Source organism: Acinonyx jubatus, chromosome B4 (genome assembly GCF_027475565.1).
Source record: "Acinonyx jubatus isolate Ajub_Pintada_27869175 chromosome B4, VMU_Ajub_asm_v1.0, whole genome shotgun sequence".
NCBI lineage: Eukaryota > Metazoa > Chordata > Mammalia > Carnivora > Felidae > Acinonyx > Acinonyx jubatus.
This window is the reverse complement of record NC_069387.1, coordinates 22,316,678-22,338,121: the sequence shown is the minus strand read 5'-3', so window position 1 is coordinate 22,338,121 and position 21,444 is coordinate 22,316,678. Positions and strand designations below refer to the sequence as shown.

Sequence of the window (21,444 nt, the reverse complement as noted above, 5' to 3'; positions counted from 1 at the left end):
CGAGAAAAGAGTAGCCAAGAACCTAAGCATCCCAGAAAGGAAAGTCTAAATCCCATCCCAATACAGATTACTGGTAAGTCCTTCATTATGAACAAAAATTTTTTAAGTTAGGTTGGTCCTCTGAATGGGGAAAAAAAGGAATTGGGTTTAAAATGATGAAACATTCATGCATTGTTATAGTATGTGGTCTGTAAATGTCACATCCTAGAAGGCAGATCATAGGACAGTAGGTATAACATAATGCCACATTAAGGAAGCTAGCTAGCTGTCTGTCTATCTTTTGTCTGTCTGTCTGTCTATCTATCTTCTTTAAATACACAGGTTTGCACAGAGCAAAGATTAGCTGTATATATAACAAAGTGTTAACATTCTCTCCAGCTAGTAGTATTCCATGAGTTATATATTTTTTATATTACTACTTTTTGTAGTTTTAAATCTGCATAGTGAGTGTGTGGATTTTTACAACAAAAATATAAATTTTTTAAGCTTTTTTTAAACATTTATTCATTTTTGAGAGACAGAGAGAGACAGAGCATGAGCGGGGGAGGGGCAGAGAGAGAGGGAGACACAGAATCGGAAGCAGGCTCCAGGCTCTGAGCTGTCAGCACAGAGCCCGACACGGGGCTTGAACTCATGAACCATGAGATCATGACCTGAGCCAAAGTCGGATGCTTAACTGACTGAACCACCCAGGTGCCCCCAGAAAAATAAGTTTTTCAATTCTGGGACCTAACACAGTGCTTATATGACTACTTCCTGCAGGCAGATGTATCCTGAGAACAGGCACTTAGTTCGGGGCAGATTCAGCCAGTCACCAAGGGAAAAGTAAAAGGAACAAAATACTCTCATGGACCTCTTCAAGGTTTTCAGACCAAAAGAAGCAGGACTCCTGCTCACATCTCCTTCAGTGAGAAAATCAGGTATGGTACAAAATTCTCTAGGAGAAGAATAAAAACAGGCAGCAGAAAGAAACTCTTCCTAAATAGTTTTCTAGCTGCCATAAACTTGTGCTCTGTGGGTCCAACTTAAACAAGCCTTGTGGATTTCATAAGTCCATCCGGGAAGGGCCTGATTCCACAAAGTGTGCTTTAGAAAATGCCTCAAAAAGGATCCCAAGTGCCACTGACAGGATCAGCAAGGTACGGGAATCAAAAGAAAGTGCTGTTGTATTTATAGGACAGTGCAATTCTCTGGAATAGGCCTCCAGAGTAGACTCTGAATTCACATTACACACGCACATACACACACACGCACACGCACACCATCTTCTGGTTAGCTCTCTTTTCTGCAAAGGACAATGTGGAAGGTTGGCGATAGGCTGGGCAGGCCTTCGAGGACAGAATCCTGTTGTGCCTCTGCACAGTCTGAAGTGGACGCAGCACAGGGGCCTCTCTTTCCATCTGGGCTCAGCAACCAAGGGATCCCTTCCCTCCCCAGCACACACAGCCCTGAAAGCCTCAGTGGGGCTGCTCCAGGGTCTAGAGGGCATGCCAGTGAGTGAGGGAGGGCACAGCTGTCCTCTTGCTTGGTCTCAGCAATGCCAGTGAGAGCTGACGGCACACCAAGTTCCTCACCCCTAGAGAACCACTTTCCCAGCCCTCTCGTGGCCCCCTTGCGGAAGTCAGGATCACAGAACAGAAAGCAGCATAGGGATTTCCAAAGGAACCCCAGCAAAGCAGACAAAGAGCTGGTCTTTGTATGAGCTAACTCCTATCATCACCGGTCGCGGCTCTGACCAACTTTTGTCTGTTCCCTCTCAAATCAAAATCACCCCCAGAAGAGCAAAGTGTTCCAAAGAATATTCTCCCAGGGGCACCTGGGTGGCTCAGTCCATTGAGCGTCCAACTCTTGCCCACACCCTTGAGGTATTTCTCCAGTGAAAACCACGCGGTGCCAGCTAGCTACCTCGCATGCGGCATTCAGAACTGCTCCGCTATTCTTCAGCCTGGGAAGGCACCCCTTCCTTCTACCTCCCCCTCTTCCCCTTACACACCGTGAGGACACCATAGCGCTCACGACCTCCTGCACGGAGGAAAAGCCGGAGACCACATACCATCTGTGAGAGTTGAATGCTGAACACTGGTTTTAAAAAGTACCTCTCACCACCAAATGTCTTTATGGAATCTCCACTCATTTGTAAAATTTCTTCACCTCTAACCTAATCCGCTAAATCTGGCTTCTAACTCCATCGTTCACTGAAATGGCCACCGGTCAGGGGTCACCCCAACAGATGCTGGGCTGACATGAGATCTCCTTGGCGTGATGCTGGGCTTTGTCACTCATTTACTTCTGTTTCAGTCAGTTTTAACTGTTCCTATCCCCTTTCTCCTTACCTTTCTGCTGCTCCATATTGGTCACTGTCTTTTCTGATTTTTTCCTCAGCCAACCCTTTAAATCCTGGTATGTTTTCCTGGGACTGCTTCTCCTCTCCCTGGATATATTTCCACCTGCAAATGTCTCCCACATCTTTATCTCCAGCATCCAGTTATCTTCAGATGAACGTACCAATACCTTCCCATCGCTTCCGGACTTTTCCACAAGCAGGTCAAATTCATTATTTCCCTTCATCTTCTCTACACCTCTGTCTCTGTAGGTCTAATTTTAGCCAGTGGCACTATTATCCTCCCAATGATTTAAACCACAACCCTGGAAATCATTCTCAGTATCTACTTCCTAGTTGTGTGACCTCAGGTAGGGAACATGACCTCTTTCTCTCTCAGTTTCCTCATCTGTAAAATGGACAAATGGGTAAATTGTGTAGGATAATGGAACCAACGCAGGTAAACTGCTTATGCCAGTGTTTGGTGCAGACAGAACCCCCGCTGCAGTTAGCTGTGATTACTATTTCTCTGAGAAGAGGGGGCAGGAGTCTCTGCCAGCCTCCCCTCCTCACTTGGAGGGTCAGCAAGTGGAAAGGCTGGGGGAGCAGGTGCCCTGAAATCTACGGATGTAGCTGCGATTGGCGGGTGGGAACCTGAATGTTAAATGAGTCCCCTTTCAGACGAGACGTGCACAGGCTGTGTGCTCGCCACGCCCACACGGGAGGTGCTCGTACTCTGCTCCCAACAGGCCCGGACTGGTCCAGAGAATCAGGGTGCAGTCTGCAGACCTCTCTCCTTTCCGTGCACTTCGCCCTTTCCAGGCAACGCCCACCCCCACCTTTCTCCTACCCAGCCTGCCCTTAGGTCATTCACTTCAGTCAAGTACTTTGTAATGTGAACCTTATTAATGCAAAGATGAAGTGATTTTAATGTATCCTGTTGTGACAGAAAGAACACAGGTTTGGGAACTGGCAAGACCGGCCATGACTTCTACTAGCGAGCAGTGTGGCTCACATCTTCCTTAGAGGATTAGATGTGTTCAATGATGTAACATACAATATAAAACGTCTGGTATGTCCTTGAAATGGGAGGCTCCTTCTGTTCTCTTCTATCCACAGTAAACCAAATATTCCTAAAGTAACGGGAAATCTGGGTTTCCGTTTTTTTTTTTTTTTTTTTTTTTTTTTACGTTTATTTATTTTTGAGACAGAGCATGAACAGGGGAGGGGCAGAGAGAGAGGGAGACACAGAATCTGAATCCGGCTCCAGGCTCTGAGCTGTCAGCACAGAGCCCCAGGCGGGGCTCGAACTCACGGACTGTGAGATCATGACCTGAGCCGAAGTCGGACGCTTAACCGACTGAGCCACCCAGGCGCCCCTGGGTTTCCGTTTTTTATTTACCCTCGGCCAAATGAGCTCCTTGACTTCTCTATAATTCCCTGGACTTGTCTACAGAAGAGGGATTATCCTTTTTTTGTCTCGTAGCTTACTTCCTAGGATTCTGGAAGAATTAATATACTTTGCACCCCCGTACAAGGCTGCTATGGCAACAAGAGCCCCGTGGACCACATCTAGCCCTGACACATTAGAGCAAGAGAGACCAAACCCAGCAGAGACTCGGGGAACAACGCGCGTGCAGTTGCCAATGGCGTCATGGGCTGGCTCAGCCTTTCAGAGGAGAAAGCTGGCAGCATGTTGCCAGTGCTACTAAAGCTTGTCCCTCTGGACTTATTGATTCCACTTTGGGAAACACATCTCAAGGAAGTTACACCTGTTCCTCTCCCCTGGTTCTAAAAGAGACAGGGACAAAAATTTTCAACACTAAGAAATGAAACAGCCTACATATCTCTAAAGAGATTGGGGCACCTTCACACAAAAGGATGAGGTAAAACAACAGGTGGGACCGTGTGGCTGTGGGTCACATGTGGGGCCATACACTCAGTCTTCCCATCTGGAGCGTGGGAATGACAACTGTGCCTATCCTGCGTAGATGTGTCAGGAGCTAATGAGTTCACGCATGAAAAGCACTCAGAACGGTGTGGGGCATAGAAGAAACACTCACTAAGTGTTTCCCATGATGAGCATGATGATGTCACCAAAAGTGAAAAGGGGTAAAGGGACAATGTAAAAGAGCACGTACGCATTGATTAGAACAATGGTGTCGGGTACTCATCATTTCTAGAATCGAATCCAGAGGAACGGAAGGTTGCAGTGCTCGGTAGGCAAACTTTGTTCTCCCCAGCTTCACTGAGACTTGATCGACACACAACATTGTGTACCTTTAGGATGTGTTGATTTGATATACTTATATATTACAATATGATTACTACCACAGTGTTAGCTAACACGCCCATCATGTCACGTGATTACCATTTCTTTTTTGCGGCAAGAACATTTAACATGTATTCTCTCGGCAACTTTCAAGGGTACAGTTGAGTACTGTGATCTGTAATCACAATGCTGGGCATCAGATCCCCAGAACGTGTTCATCTTCTAAATGGAAGTCTGTACTCTTGACCAACACCTCCCCGCTTCCCCCAACCTTCAGCCCCTGGTGACCACCATTCCGCTGTCTGTTTCTATGAGTTCACTAGATTCCTTTTTTCCCCCTTTACATTCATAATTGGTGAGAAAATAAAAGAAGGAATGAATATCTCTCAAACAAACTGGCAATCGTTCTGAAGACAGGTTTAGCAATTTCCGCTAAATAATTCTCTGGCTGAAGCCAAGGCCACTGATTGATTTCTGAGTAAACCAGCAAATCCCATGAGGATTGGAAATGCTGGATGCCCAACCCTCCTGGCTTTACAGCTCAACTGCCTGTAGTCAGCTAGGGCAGAACCAGGTCTAACAGTGGACTCAGCTGAAGTCCCAAGGTCTGTCCATTCTACCATGCTGCACGACACTCTGTGGCTTCCCCAAATTAGGGGTTTCACCCAACTTGCCACATGCTTCCTGTGTAACTCAGTAGACAAACATGTCCCTGGTCATGATTTCTATTTCTAATCCAACACAAGGGAAGATCTCTTACTCTTGAGAGGAGGCCTGCTTTGAGCCTGCGGCAGAAGACGTACATTAAATATACCTGGATAGTAGGGGACTCCACTGGGCATATAATTGGAGCTTCTTTTGGGGGGATGCTGGCATTTAAAAAGCTGGCCTTGGTCCAAGCACACCTTCTCTTCCCACCTCTATCACTGGCTCCCTTCTTGTCCGTTCCCATTCTGCAGCTGGGCTGAGGTCCTTACTCATCGCAGAACCTTCCAGTGGCTTCACTTTTTGCACTAAGAGTAATGTCTAAATTCCTTACCACGGCATTTGCTCATGCCTCCCCTCCCCTCAATGGCTCTTCCTCTCCCCACGCACTCACCTAAGTCCCATTCATCCTTTGGGCCTCAGCTTATGTCACTTCCTCAGGGAAATGTCTTAGTCTAGGCTAGCTCTGTGGATGAAATACTCACCCTGTGCTTCTTCTTACCACTCAGAATTACTCGTCCTGTATCTGTTTCTCCCCCCGGCTTAGGAATTCAGGCAGGCAGCCCTGTCTGAATTATGCCCACTGTCTTTGCCCAGTGCCAGGCACATATATATTTGTGGGATGTATGGCCATATATGCATGTAAATGAAAGAAGAATGAATGAATGAATGAATGAATGAAGACGGAAGGGAGAGGACTGAAGGGCTTAGGCCATCTCCCCTCCCTTGAATGAATGACTCATCTGGAATTTCAGCGTTATGCAGGGAAGGTGTGGTGGGTCAGGCGTCATCCAGAAAGCCTCTGAAATCACACCAATTAGGCGACTTAGGGACAGGTTAAATGCTCCGAAACAAGCCAGAGCTAACCAAAGGCAGCCTGCAGAGGCTCTGAGGGACACTTACCTGCACCATCTGTGTGGCTCTTATTGGCTGTGGATTTCATCATTTTCTCGCTGAATAAAAGAAAAAGAGAGTCAGCTATACAGTTTCCCAAATGCCCTTTTTCTCCCCCCCTTCCATTGACTATTCTAAGCAATCAGCAGCAGCTAGTGATGGTATTAAGCAATGTGTTTTAGCATCAGCGTCACTATCGGCCGGGATGGAAGAGGCTTCCCAGGTATGCGTCTGACACTGCCGGTGGAATGCGGCTGAGGCACGCTCACGACTTTCGGATGAGGTGGATGTGGAGACGTGTGGATGGTGCTGGCAGGCACTGCACAGTGGTCCAAGAAGCCACATGCACTCTGGGAAACCCACCTACCCTCCTTGGGCCAAAGTGTTACCTTCGACCAAGAATTACCGGAAGGAAAAACAAACACACACACAAACCACGATTCATAGAGATGTGCATATTTTCAGCCTTGAGATGATTACAAGGAAACGGATTTGAATGAAGGAATGATCTTAATGATTAAAGAGAAACAGATCGAATTATCTGTAATTGGTTTGCTTTCTTCTTTTTACCTAGACGCATCTTTGCTATTACTCGTAATGGGCCCTTTAAAAAGCGCAGACTGAACAAGACCAGTTAAACTGGCAATCTGTTTCTCCATGGCTTGCATCCTCTCTCTGGAAAACAAGAGAATGGTTTGTTAAAGCTATATTGGCTTTCAGACTGGTTTGTCTGGGTGAATGATCACCTGAGGGTTATAAAACGTACCACCTAGGAGGCTGGCAAAGTTCACCCCATCCTGGCTCGGGGAATGTTGCAGAGCCGACAAAGCCTTGCTGAGTTCAAGAGTCGATGATCAGAGGTTAATATTAACTCAGTGATCTCACTGAGAAAACACCGGTCAGATGAGAAAGAGGCCTTCTGGAAAATCGAACAGCGCCTCCTTCGGAAATGATTCTGTGTGCGCGTCGTGTTTTTGAGGCTTTCTGCCCTGCTTTCGCTATTTTCTCTCTGGCACCAGCGGTGTCCCAGGCCAGCTGTGGCCTAGTGGCACAGACTTCCAAGCTGTCCTCGTCAGCTGGGAGGCTGCTGCCTGATTTTGGTGTCAATGACAGAGATGTTTGTGGAGAGTGGAGTGATACTTGTTTCATAGCCCAAAAGCAACACACGTGAATGTCTTTTAAGGAAAAACATGATTGGGATCAATCTCTTGACTTGGGGGTAGGGGATGCTCAATGTAATGTCATAGGAACCTTAACCCGGGGCCTTTTACAGGATCAAGTAGGAAGACAAATATCCCTAACAGCTTCGGTCATCTTAAGACACAAATGAAGACTCCCCTACACAGTTATGTCCCCTACACAGACACCGCACGTTAGTGTTCGGGGCCCTTTCATGCTCCATCACAATTCATCGGGCCTTTGAAACAGGCTCACATTTCTGTACCTCAGACAATGGCAGTTTTACAGAACGATTAGTATTGTTTTCAATACATTATACACACGTCACCACAAGAAAGTAACCTCTTCTGAGTAATGGGCAGCACAAATGTGAATTCAATTACCCTTATGTGGTAGCTTAAAACAATACAGGGAAGAGAGTTGAGAACAGTTTGAATAGTGTGGGCACTTCGCCTGCCAACATATCCCATCAGCAGATGTCAACTTGAGACAGAGAAGTGAACCCACTCTTCACTGTGGGTCTCCACCCCACAGACCTCTGTAGTGTTAGCAACAGTGATTCCTGTACTACAAATGGTATATGCGTACATCGTGGCTTTTAAACACAAGCCAACTTCTTTATCTGGTACCCAATGGAAAAAAATCACTGTGGTCTGTTCCTCCTCTAGAAAAAAATAATCGGTTAAGTTGGACTAATTGAGAGATGATGTATCTGAATCTCAAAGTTCATGGCAATCAAGAGGATTTTTAAGGGTCATTTTGTCTAGACACAACCTTTAGGCCTTGCATTTTGCCTTGGGAGTATAACCTTTAGCGCGATATGAATCACTGAAGTTAATTTCCCAATTACGAGTTTCTGACTTCACAATTTCATGCATTTTCTTTAGCTTAAAATGGATCGTTCTGTCCCAAGACTGAGTTTCTTGGATGTGAGTCATACAGTCTGAATAGTTACCGGTTCTGAACATGATAAGGAAAAAAAAAACCCAACTGATGTATTAATAATATGATCTCTTTGTTCTAATGGTATGGAGAGGAGAAATCTCAAATAGTCTGAGCTGAAATTCCATGGAAGGGCTTTCCAGGTATTTCCAGGCAGAGTAGTGAAGACCAAACATCAAAGCTGCAGAACATTTTGAGTCTTACACCTGTGCTCTTGGCCTTGTCTCTGCCATAAGACAGAACATGTGCCAAAGAGACAAGTTAGTAAGAAATTTCAGTCAAGAAAACAGGTTAGTAAATATCCAACGGAAATCCCAAGCTTTTCAGACCCATATCGCAAAGAAAATATGGGTGGTGGTCGATCATGCTGCCTTCATGTGGGAGACACAGCCTTAGTCAAATGGGCTCGTGGGAAATGAATGACTCCCAGCAGCCCTGCTGAGCACTGGATGGAAGTCGTCCAGTGCCTCCATTCTTCCCACGGTAATGCTGGAGTCAAGCTCATGGCCCTAAGGGTGCAGGTGCATTCAGAACCACCTTGAGATGTACTAGCTTATTCAATTCTAGGAAAATGCAAAGGATTCCTTCCTTCCTTCTTTCCTTCCTTCCTCCCTCCCTCCCTTCCTTCCTTCCTCCCTCTCTCTTTTTTAAGTGGGATGACATTTTTAGAGTCTAGGCAGCTTTGGTTAGGGAGTGGCTTAAAACAGTCCGTGAAGCTGGAATGTGGGATAGGAAGGCGCAGTGACAACCTATCCAGACACGACGACAACAAAGTTAAGAAAGAGAAGAAAAAGGGGCCCCGTGGTGCTCAGTTGGTGAAGTGTCCAGGCTGTGATCTCACGCTTTGTGAGTTCGAGCCCTACATCGGGCTCTGTGCTGACAGTTTAGAGCCTGGAGCCTGCTTTGGATTCTGTGCCTCCCTCTCTCTCTGCCCCTCTCCCACTCACGTTCTGTCTCTCTCTCTATCAAAAATAAATAAATATTTAAAAAAAAAAAGAAAGAGGAGAAACAGCTAAGTCTATGACTGTAGGGAATAAAGGAGAATCTGACAGGCGGAAATAGCATAAGAGATTCTAACATCACCCAACCTGATTAGGGCCCAATCAGTGTTCCTTCTGATCATTGCTCTCTAGTCACCACTTTCATTACCCAGTTTAACAAAGGAGGGCAGCAGCACAAAACAGCAAGCAAAGCACCTGAATCATTCCAGGTTCAGAACACTGCTCAGTCATCATCACGGGTAGAAGTGCAGAATGTTACAGCACAGGTTGGGTCCTCTCCACATGGGTGTCCATGGGGCTTCCTTCTTACACACCTTTGGCTTTTTCCTTGGCTCAGTGGGTACTTGGCTTCTCACTGGGCTCCCCCCTGACAAGGGTTTTAGGATACAGAGAAAGACAATACCTAACCAGCGCTCCATTCTTCTTTCCTCACAGAGACAAGGTGCGATTAAGTCAAAATCGCAAAACTGCCTGGGGTAAGAGTTTGGGTACCGTGGAGCCCAGCCTCATACCCAGTCCTGGTACACACACACTTGGTTCTCCCTTTCGATCTGTGAGGATCTGTGAGGATGGTCGTGAATGCTCCCTCCAGGCTATGTCACTGGTGGGGCTACCAGGAAGGAGACATGATCTGTCAGAGCCTTGAGAGTTCAGAACACTTGAGCCTGATGGCCAAGAGGGAGCAATTCTCTCCCACTGTCCAGGAAACAGTGGGGAGGGTACACGACCGAGGGATCACACGGACTGATTGCACATGCGTGTCCCGCTGCCTCGGCCAAACCCGCTTTACAAAAATACAATTCTTTTGACACATGGTAATGAGAAAACTTTTTCCCTCCTATTTAATCATCAAAGTGTTTCTGGTTTCAGGATTCATTTGAGGGAGATTATCTGATTTATAAATTCATAAATAAGATTGTCTTTCCATTTCATGGTTGGTAATCTGGAAACAATTTTATGGTTTAACTAAATTACAGCAACTGGAAACTTATGCAGCCTTCTCCCATGATGAAATGTTATGAAGGATGTTTTAATGTGAAAAGGAAAAAAGAGAAATGCAGTGGAAGAAAAGAAATTAAATATGACCCTGTCATTTAATTGCAGTGGCAATTTTGTATGATAATCGTCAGAATATTAAAAACGCTTAAGCTAATTCCTGCCAATATTGCTTGGTTTAAGGTATTACAGAACTGGTATAATTACTGTTGAAAAGATGGTTTAAAAGTGATTTCATAAACCATTTTGTATCATTCCATAAACCATATTTATGTGATTAGGATGTATGGTTAACTAGTCATTTAGTGCCATAAAGTCAGCCTGGCTGAATGCATCTTCTTGGGACCCAAGCGTAATATTAATAAAAAATTCAAGTCCAATCCAGGGAAAGTGCTGATCCCAGTATTTAAATTCCCTCTGCTACAACCAGCTTTCCCTGCAAACCCGTGTCTGCCTGTGATGAAGCAAAACCCTGACTGGGCACAGTCTGCTCTTGTCTTCAGTGAAGTTCAGGGAAGGAAAGAGTCTGCATTTGAGGGAGAGAGGGAGACACAGAATCCGAAGCAGGCTCAGGCTCTGAGCGGTCAGCACAGAGCCAGATGCGGGGCTCAAACCCACAACCTGTGAGATCATGACCTGAGCTGAAGTCGGACCCTTAACTGACTGAGCCACCCAGGGGCCCCCATTTATACAACTTCTTGATTCAAATTTCCACCTTCGCCATTTTTTGCCTAGTGACTTGCCTTTAGGCTGACCGAGGCCTCGTTAAACCTGAATTAAGTCCTTATCATTGTACATCTAAGTAAATTAATGGCTATTAAAAAACAAGTCGGTGCGGCAACAACTAGGAGACTGGTAATTCCTCCATAATGAATCCCTAAGGATATGGTTTTAAATATCCAGAAGTGTCAGGGAGCTGATGGAAACCAGTCAGGCGAGCTGACGGGATCAGCCTCTGTCTGAGGCGCTCACCTTCCAAACCAGCTACCAACGCTGAAACCCACTGGTGCAGGAGAGTCAATTACAATGACATTAACCAGGGCTGTTCTTCTGGGAGTGCTTACCAGGTGGCCAATCAATTCATTTCTAGTTCTAATATTTTGTGACTATTTTTGTGTTGGTTCCTGCTCATCCCGTCATCTCTCTCTCCCCAGAAAGTCAGAAACACAGTCAACAAGTCACCAACAAATGTTTCTGAGCACTTAATATGTGCTAGGCACGGAGCAATCCGCTGTGAACACAGGGGTGAATAAAGTACCATCATTCCTTCACAAAGTCACTTTTTTTTTTCTTTTCTGGGAGAAATCTAAGTGAACTAAAACCCTTTAGTCTTGGCAGTGACAAAGGCATTTTCCAGAGCTGAACAGTGAACAGGCTTAAAGCTAGGCGATGCCCTTGTTTGCTCATGCCCTGATTCTCTGGTATGAGGGGGAAAAAAAAAACCCAAAGTAATTAAAGACACTGTTTTCAGAAGAGTTCAACAGAACACTGGAATTCAAATGATCTGAATTTGTGGTAAAGCTTTTCAAATAGGACTCTGAGCAATGAACTTTCTATTTCTGCCTGATGTTAACCTACTGGCGAAAAAAAACTGTAGAACTAAAAACATTCCTCCAAAAACTCCCCATAAATCTAACTTCTCATGGAAACATCTAGATTTATGGAGAAGGCACTGATGGAGTTGGTAGTCACTGCAAAGGGGTTGCAATGTTTTGTATGTATTAAGATCGACCCCATCCTCACCCCGCTGCATGCTGCTCAGGGAGAACAACCATGTCTGGCAATTTTTCTCGTGTTCTCAGTCCTTAGATGAAAACTGGACACACAGAGGGTCATGAAGAAATATCGTTTCTAACACTGGCCTTGAAGGCTGCTATTTCTCTCCTTGTCCTCTGCTCACGGAGAAGGAAGACTGGGTATGTTCATGTTTCCTATTACCCCTTCAATTCATTGTTCTGTCTGAGCTCACAACATCTCCCATGCTTCTGAATTCTGAGTTACTCATCTGTGAATGCCCTACGAGCATCTAGGAAGTTCCCTCACATCCTTGGAGAACTTCAGTGTGGGAAGCTGGCCTCCTGTCTGTCACATTCCAATCCATTATCTCTTGTGGCTTCAATATCTGCTCGGATAACCTTTCAAAGTTGACCAATACAGACCTTCAGGGCTTCTTCACAGACATGCTCTGACCTTACATTCTTACTTGGTATGCTTTTACTGTCTAGATCTAAAAGTCCAAGTTTTCACTAAGTCAAGAAGGAAACCGTGACCGAAGCTGAGGTGTTCACCTGGAATGCTCTGCATTTTACTTATGGGCACAAAGATACATGCATTTAACGGCACCTGTAAAGAAACAGGCAAAAATGGAGCCCTGTTTACAAGGGACCAGGGAAAAAAGCTATTTCTAATCTTTCTTCATGACCTCACGGAGGCACTGAGAAAATGGAGGTTTGTAATAGGGATGTTAAGAGAGAATTTTGTGAGAATGACAGTATTCCTTGGAATAAACAGTTCTTCACATATTAGCCAGTAACTGATGCTATTTCCCCTAAAGGACTCAGATGACATTTGAAGGCCAGCAACTTCAACAATCACTGAGTGTGAGTGCTGGGACGGACACTGAGGGGGTAAAGGATGCCAGTCTTGGGGCGCCTGGGTGGCGCAGTCGGTTAAGCGTCCGACTTCAGCCAGATCACGATCTCGCGATCCGTGAGTTCGAGCCCCGCGTCAGGCTCTGGGCTGATGGCTCAGAGCCTGGAGCCTGTTTCCGATCCTGTGTCTCCCTCTCTCTGCCCCTCCCCCGTTCATGCTCTGTCTCTCTCTGTCCCAAAAATAAATAAACATTGAAAAAAAAAAAGGATGCCAGTCTTTCTTGCCGACCCCAGGCTTCAGAGGACCCCAATGGGGTGGGCACAGCTGGCTGAGTTCTAAGAGGTGTGCTCCAAGCAATCAGGTGCCCCTGGATGATAGACACAGAGCAGTCTCCTGGGGAAGAGCACCTCCTCCTAGAAGGAAATGTGTGAATGAAGCCCAAGAGAATAGGAGTTAGCAGAGGGAGAAGAGGAAGGAGAAGAGAGTAGAAGAGTGTTCTAAGGGGAGTCCCAGGGCAAGAGCAGAAGCATTAGACTAATACAATTTAATGGAAGCAAAAACTGTGGACCAGGAATTAATCTAGACCTGTGCTCTGACTCCAGAAGTGGGCTGGGCCAAGGGTATGGAGACTTGGCAGGAGGCAAGGGTAGCAGATCAGGTAAGAGTGGTGGTGACTGGGACCAGTGTGGCATCCATGAGGTCAAGAACTATGGCTGGAGTCAAGGAACCTTTGGTACTGAACTAACAGCATTCTCTGGCTGTCCAAATGGGGAGTGCGAGAGCCATCAATCAAGATGGCACCCGAGGCTTCCCACCTGAGTAAGGAATGAATGAAGCTGCCGTGTCTGAGATGAGAAGACAGGAGCTCATCTTTGGACACACGGGGTTCAAGCCAACCAAGAGACATCCGAGGGGGGTGGGGAACACAAAATCTGCACTCACACGTCACTTAATGCCTCCAAGCCTCAGCTTTCTCAACCATCAAACTAGGCTAACAACAGCCTTCCCTGTCCCACAGGGCTGTCATCCTACAGAGGCCCAGGAAATGACGGCAAAGGAGAAAGTATATGTGCAAGCACCTTATAACCCACAGAACATTAGGGGTGCACATGGCTTCCTTTTATCCCTTTGACTTCATTTACTCAGCAGATATTTTTCTAGCATCGACTGTGTGCCAGGCACAGTTCCAGTGGCCGGGGGATGTAACAGTGAATGAAACAGAGGGCTTGCTCTCATTGAATTTACATTCTAGAGGATGAGGGTAATGGTACAACAACGATTTATGTATGTGTATAAATAGACGTATATGGTCTTATATAGAAATATGTATTTTATGTATTTAATTATATGTGTGTGTGTATGTGTGTGTGTGTGTGTGTGTGTGTGTGTGTTGCAACTTTAATTACAATGGCCGGTAAGGGCCTCGCTGAGCTGATGGTGTTGGAGTAAAAGCCCTGATGTTGGTGAGGAGCCAGTCAGGTAGACATGTGGGAAAAGAGGACACAGGGTAGAGAAAGAGCATATGCAAAGTCCCTGAGGCAGGAAAGGCCTGACAAGTTCAAACACAGGAAGCCAGCGATGGAGGAACTCGTGACAGGTTATGCAAAAGGCTGAATGAGCTTTCAGCATGCAGAGGAAATAGGCCCTTCAAAGTCTCCTGCCCCTTGCCAATCTTCTTATGCCCAACACTCAAATACCATGTCTGAAATGCTGCCAGACTTAGAATTCTAGAATTACAGAATTTTCTGGTTGGAAGGAACTTATTTAGGTCCCACACATTTACAGATTTCCTTCCATTCTGGTTCAGTGATCTTGACAAGCAAAAAAAAAAAAAGAAAAAGGTGGGGCAGGCCCAGCAGGTCAGGCAAAGCACAGCCACGCCCAGGTCTGTGCTCCCAAGAGTATAATCACTCCTTGCAAACGAGGTTCCAACCGTGTTCTGCCCAGCACAGCAAATGTGCCTGGGAGTTCTCCAGGTAGCTTTTAATCTATTTCACAACTTGCTTTCTGGGCATGCTGTCCTGGCTGGGACCAGAATACAGCCCCAAGTCAGGCATGAGGATACCCACATCCAAATGGCCAGATCCAGTGGCCCTGCAGGAAGAAGTCAGTATTGCTCTTATTTATAGAGAATTTTCCAGTTCACTGTCCAGTTTCTACCCATGTTGATTAAAGCTGCACAGAACCACTGAGAGGTTCCAGCGAAGGGCATGGAGGTTTAGCAAGGCAGAGGCTCTCCTAAAGACACACGGCTAGTTCACCTGCGATCCCATGATCTGGTGCTCCCTGCACGGCTCTGAGTTGCCTCACACAGTGACTCACCATCTGGGGTGAGGCACTCCACATTTCCGTGGGGGCCAAGAACCTTCACTCTCCAGGACAAGCCTACACCCTGGCGTATGAAATCACCTCCTTTGCATTTTCTTTCTCTTCCCTGAGGGGAAGCTTTCATATTCATGCTCTGGAAGTGACATCTCACATTTTGTACAGGTACAAACCGGTAGGAACAGCCGTTCATTCATGTCCCAGCTACCTGAACAGGGGCCTGTAATTCACCTTCCAAAAGAGATAGCGTCAGCGGTGATGGATAGATGGTCCCTTGACTGGTCCTAAGGGAGCTGTGACAATAAGTTCTCCACTCCCAACTGCTTTTGATCTGTGAAATCGCAGCATGAACTCAAAAGGTAATGACTCGGGAAAAGGAAGGAAGACGTTTCCTACCGTTGGCGTCTATCATGTCTTTTTGTATTTTGTCTTCTTAGATACTTGTGTTTACTGGGGAAGTTAGGGACATACTGCCTTTATTACAAAGACAAAAAACATATTGAGACAGTTTGATAGTGAAAACATCATGTGGCTGGAGTAGCTCAAGACATGGGGCTTTTGGAAAGTCTCCTGCCTGTTTCTCCTACAACGTCAATGATGAGCACAGTGGTCTCTAAGACCCCTTCAGCTCTGAGGATGGACAGGGAGGGAGAGGAGTATTCACTAGCACTACACGAGTGGAGTGGGCAATGCAGACTTTTTAAGACCTGTGGTTTTTGGAAGTTTGAATGAATCCTTAGACCTGGTGATATTTTTCAAACACTTCATTCATGAAAAATAAACTCCAAAGATTCAATAAGGACCAGTGTAAATCTCCATCTCTACCAGACAGAAGGACAACCAATCACAAATGAGGCTAAAATGCGTCCCTGACATCACAAGGACCCGGGATTATCCAGCTCCTGGGCCACCGGGTTACTTAGAGGAATCCTATCTTCGGGCTGGCTTTGCATTGCTTCGGGCAAGACTCTGCATTGAACTGTTCTTGCCATAGTTCAAGGAGGAAGAACCTGTACCTAAACATTTATTCCTCTTCTCTTTGAAGGAGGCAAGGAGAAGGGAGTATCTGAATCGCACAGGATGTAGGTTACTCTGGCTTTGCTTCTGGTTTCAGACGTCAGGCATCTGACTGACAGCACCTCGTGAATATTCAAAGAAGATACAGGGTGCATTTAATTTCATCTAATTAGTGACAGATGATGGCTTTCCCTTTTGAGAAATTGGTTTGCTTAAAGTAACACAGACCTTGTGACATTCATTCCACTGGTATTTTTGGTAGAATATACCTTGTGTGAGAGCAAAGCTACCTTCATAAACTTGTCAGTTCGTTAAGTATTGTGTTTACCAGTCAGTTCTTGCCTGCATCTAGCAGCCTAAGGAATGACAAGCAAAGAATACTCAACCATGAAGTTATATTCCTGTGAATTAAATTCAATTTATTGGCGCTCATTTGACTTCTGAGGCTGGCAAAATGTCATATCCAGATGCTATTTTTTATAGTACCATAATGGCAGAAATAGAGCAAATTTTGAATCGAGATCAGTCTGTCTTTCCAAATGTTATCTTTTCACTTCATTGTGTATGTCCCTTAAATTGTAGTCCGTTCCAACATTCTCATGAAAGCTCCCAGACCAGTGTAAGTTCAGGAAAGTTCTCTTTTCTTCTGAATTCACAGCAATTACTGTCTGTATCACTTCTTTTGAATTAATTATGTACAAGCAGTCCCCAGATGATGATAGCCTTGTAATTGAAAAGTTTACTTGTACTTTCATTGTTTAGAACTTGGAATTGGTGGTTGGATTTCCAGCTGGCCCACAGAAGTCTCTTTAACCTACAATGTATTATTAGTGCTATCATTGTTCCCCATTGTTTTCAAGAAAAAAATGTGTCCTGACTTTCCAGCTGGACGTGGAGGTGTGAGAACAGATCTCCCCCAGAGTCCCAGCCTCAGGGAGAGACACTCTTTCCCCCTTAGTGGCCTGGCACGGCCTCCTCCTTTCTTCTTCACTAGGAGATAGTGTCACTCTTAGGTGACAACAAGGACATCCCTGGGCACCACCCGTGAATGAAACCCTACTGCTGTGGTTGTTCCTGCAAAAACAGTTATTTAACCTACAATTGTAGCTCAGAAGCTTCCCGTACGGAACTGTGGCACAGCTTATATGTTTGTATCATGCTTTTAACGTTTTATATGCTGTCTTCCTGATTTCTAGTCCTTGTGCATGGGGACCACATCTATGTTTCTTTGTACGCTGTAAAGCATCCAGTCCTCAGCTCAGCACTTAAGAGGGGCTCAATAAACATTTATTGATCCATAATTAGAGCTACATGGGAAAGCAATTCAGACAAGGGCTGAATCAGTCAGGCACTGTTAGGCATCAAAACAGATAAACTCATAATGTCAGTTCTACCTGGTAGGTCTCTTTGTCATCAATTAGATAGCTCTGGTGCATTTAAAAGGATGCCCTAATCCTGGCTTGTCTTTTTGCTCCTGGACCCAAGAAGAGATGTAACCCTGACTACTCCCCTGAAATGGATTTGAAAGTGGCTTTGATATTCGCGACATTCTAGTTTGGATCTTTAAGCCCAGTTAATTCTGTTCTCTGTTCACACTTCAGTTTTATTGTCTCCACACCCCCCACCTGCATTATGTTCTTCCTGGTGATACAGTGGGCAATTTGTTTCCTTGCTTCTTTAGGTACGGTCTTGTGTCCTGGCCAGCTCTGCGTACTGACGTCTGTTTAGCAGCATGTAGCAGAGAGCTTTGCTCAAAGTGGGGACACTCGAGCACTTACTATGTGCCAGGCACGGGACATGGCACTTAACTGTCATGAGTTGTTCTACTCCGTGAGGTAGATTCGTTACTATCATCTCTATTTTACAGATAAGCAAACTGAGACAGAGATTCAGTAACTTGGCCAAAGTCTCTACTGCTAGCAAGTGTTAGAACTGGGAATCGAACCCAGGCAGTCTGGCTTTGGAGTTCATGTTCATAAACAGGACACATTGTGGCCTCTCCATAAATCACTGATCACAGATTGATTGAATCAAAGGTAACAGTACCAATAGTACGTTCCCACAATAATGAAGTTGCTTTCCCAAGAAGGGCAGAATTGGAGCCATGTTTTATGAAGGTCACAATTGGCATTCCTTCGTTTCTCCACTTCATTGAGTAGAACAAGTCCACATTTCCCTCAGAGGGGTGCTTCTCAAACGGGGCATTTTGCACCCATCCCCCCAGTGCAGGGGGTGCATTTGTCAACCTCGGGAGATATTTTGATTGTCATGACTAGGGCAGGGTAGAGGGGAGTTTTGCTACTGACATCTAGTGGGGTGGAAGCTGGAGATGCCACTAAATATCCTTTGAATCTCAGGGGAAATCCCTCCGTCCCCGCAAACAACACGTTATCCTGTCCCAAATATCAATTAGTGCAGAAGTTAAGAAACCTTGTTCTAGAAAGATCCCAAGTGTAACTACTTAGGAGGTCTCTGATGTGGCTCACTTTGGACTACACATTCAGGAAAAGGAAAAAAATTATTATTTTTCAGTCATTCAGGCTCACTTCTCCAGTAGGATAGAGCATAGTTTAGAAAACCTTCAAAGGTCTACCAGTCACTATGAACATTTAAAAAAAATTTTTTTTAATGTTTATTTTTGAGAGAGAGAAAGAGAGACAGAGCACAAGAGGGGGAGGGGCAGACAGAGAGGGAAACAGAGAACCTGAAGCAGGCTCCAGGCTTTGAGCTGTCAGCACAGAGCCCGACACGGGGCTCAAACCCATGGACTGTAAGATCATGATCTGAGCCGGAGTCGGAAGCTTAACCGACAGCCACATAGACACCCCTACTGTGACCATTTTTAAACGACATAAATTTAAATTTAGACTTTCACTCAATCAGTTGTTCAACCAAGCATGCATCCCACCCCTCAAAGCTACCAACACAGTAACACATAATCCTCATAAAGTAAGAAAGTGAGATGAGGTGATTAAGAACAGACATAAGCTACCAGCGAGCATGTGGGCTTCCTCCCGTACACAGAAGCTCCCTGTCCTCTTCTAATTGGCCCAGGGCAGGGAACTCTGCTTCTCTAAATCTGGGAATTCTTAGAAATCACGATGGGATTTCACATGGCTTTTCTTTCTCCACATACAGGTGCCTAGGCGGGGCAAGAATTTGCTCCCCGCTGGATTCTTCACTCATTTGTTGAATTTAGCCACGGTAGTGTGGAATGGTATAAAAATATGAGTTTACCATGTCTTGAAAAATATTACATTAGGAAGAATCTGTTATACATTTGGAAAGAGAGCGATTAGTCACTTTGCAATGAACACTCTTGAATTCTGAGTGTTCTTTCGATAAAGATACTTTACATTATAGGATCCACACTATAAATAGAAAGTAGCAAAACATAAATGTCCTAGATTTTTACAGTTCTTAAGGGCTGTTTTATGTGCCGTGAATAGAAATAACGATGCTGTTTAATGAAGGAATTTTATAACCTAGGGAAGACAGAACCTCATGCACGGAGTCATCTGTCGCACGCCCTCCCCTACCCCGGGCACTCCCTCATAGCCACATGGACCATTCTCTTCTTGGGGTCCCAGCTGAAGGGACGTCATCTGTGTAAAGCCACTTTAACACTTGAGATCATTTTCTTTCTAGAAGCTCAGATAGAAGAATTGCTGTCTTGAAAGTCAAAGTGGCTGGAATCTGCTCCCCTGCCCCCAAGATCCATGGCCATCTCAGGAGGAGAGCCCTACCATCATCTATGTTCTATTATAGACGCTATTTTCCCCCCAGATCTTCTATATATAACTCGTCATCACTAGATGCCTTGTGGAAACATCTTTATAAGAAAAGAGAAGCCAAATTCTTTAGATCAAGGCACATGACTAAATATAAGAACCGACATGAAATTTATCTTTAACTCGTCATTTTCAAGTCAATAGAGCTGTTATAAAATCATGTTTCTCACACCCCCCCTCCCCCCCCCCCCCCAAAAGCTACCGTTGGAGGTTTCCTAAGTACAGATGGGAAAGAAAGAATTTTTCTCTCTGATTTCAAACATCCTGCAGTTATCTGGGCCATTTCATATACGATGCTCTTCTGAACAGCACTTGAATTCAGCAGTGCCCAAAAGAAAGCAACGCTACTGATTTCTTAGTCCCCCTCCTGTGTTTTTGTAGCTTCACATCTTAGATGTAGAATTTCGCTTCAGAGTTTCATATAAAAAGCACTCTCAAGATTTATTTGCTTTTTAATATTTTGCAATGGCAACAGAAATTGATTTGGCGCTTTACAGGACCCTGCATTCACGAAGGTGGACTTTTAAGGGTTGAACTCTTAAAAGTATACAGATTAAATGCATCCAAGATGAGAGCACAGTACAGGGGGAAACAATGGGCTCTAATTTTGTGCTTCAGTAATTGTTTCTGGTGTTCTTGTTTTTAAACTTTCACAAAATACGATTCATTTTTTGCAAATAAAATCTATCAAAAACGTTCTCTTCTTTCTTTCCCCATTGCTGCATAATTGCGCTAATATACTAGCTAGGGCAGTTATATTTTAAATGGCCTGTATATACTTAGCAGCATAATTATGCAAATGCTACCATGTTTATGACACTAAATATCCTTTAGGAGCAGTTACTTAGCATCCGGTCCTGAAACAAATTTTGAAGAATTCTAGTTGAAATGCTCAGAATGCACACCTCAATTTACCTCTCTGCTGGGTAAACGTGTAGCTCATAAATCCTCACCCATCAGGCAGAATATTGCACAGTGGTAAAAAAAAAAAAAAAAAAAAAAGTATAGACTCTTTAATAGATATGGACATTCTATGCCACTTACTGGCTTTATGACCTTGAGGAAGTACTTAACCTCTCTGAGCCTCAGTTTCTGCATCTATAAAATAGGGATGATAATAGTATGTAAGTGATACTACCCTTTTGGTGAGGAACAGGGAATAGTGGTTCTAATAAAGTGCTGAGTAACTGAATTCATATGTGACAATAGGTAAGATGCTTAACCTCTTTCAGACTCCATTTCCTCAACCAGATTTTTAGGATTATAAGTATTATGTTGGCTTCCTTCAACCAATTCAGGCTAGAGAAAGTCCCTCTATCAAAATTAGCTTTTCTATTATTATATGAACTTTGGAGGGTTTTAAAAATGGACTGGGCTGGAAAGTTATAAAAATACATACATTAAAAAAGA

The 21,444-nt window shown here is 44.8% G+C and overlaps 1 protein-coding gene across 24 annotated transcripts in view; it reads right to left on the bottom strand.

The window, feature by feature from the left end:
- KIAA1217 (KIAA1217 ortholog) overlaps nt 1–21,444 on the bottom strand; it is a 747,790-nt gene that overhangs the window by 40,710 nt on the left and 685,636 nt on the right. For 19 of the 24 annotated variants that reach the window (XM_053225397.1, XM_053225396.1, XM_027073642.2 and 16 more), the window contains 2 exons: nt 6,762–6,866; nt 6,200–6,250 (listed from right to left, as the gene is read on the bottom strand). In XM_053225397.1, coding sequence (XP_053081372.1) covers nt 6,200–6,250; nt 6,762–6,866 — 156 coding nt within the window. The remainder of the gene's footprint in view (nt 1–6,199; nt 6,251–6,761; nt 6,867–21,444) is intronic. The other 5 variants (XM_027073657.2, XM_027073658.2, XM_027073645.2 and 2 more) reach the window with 1 other exon arrangement.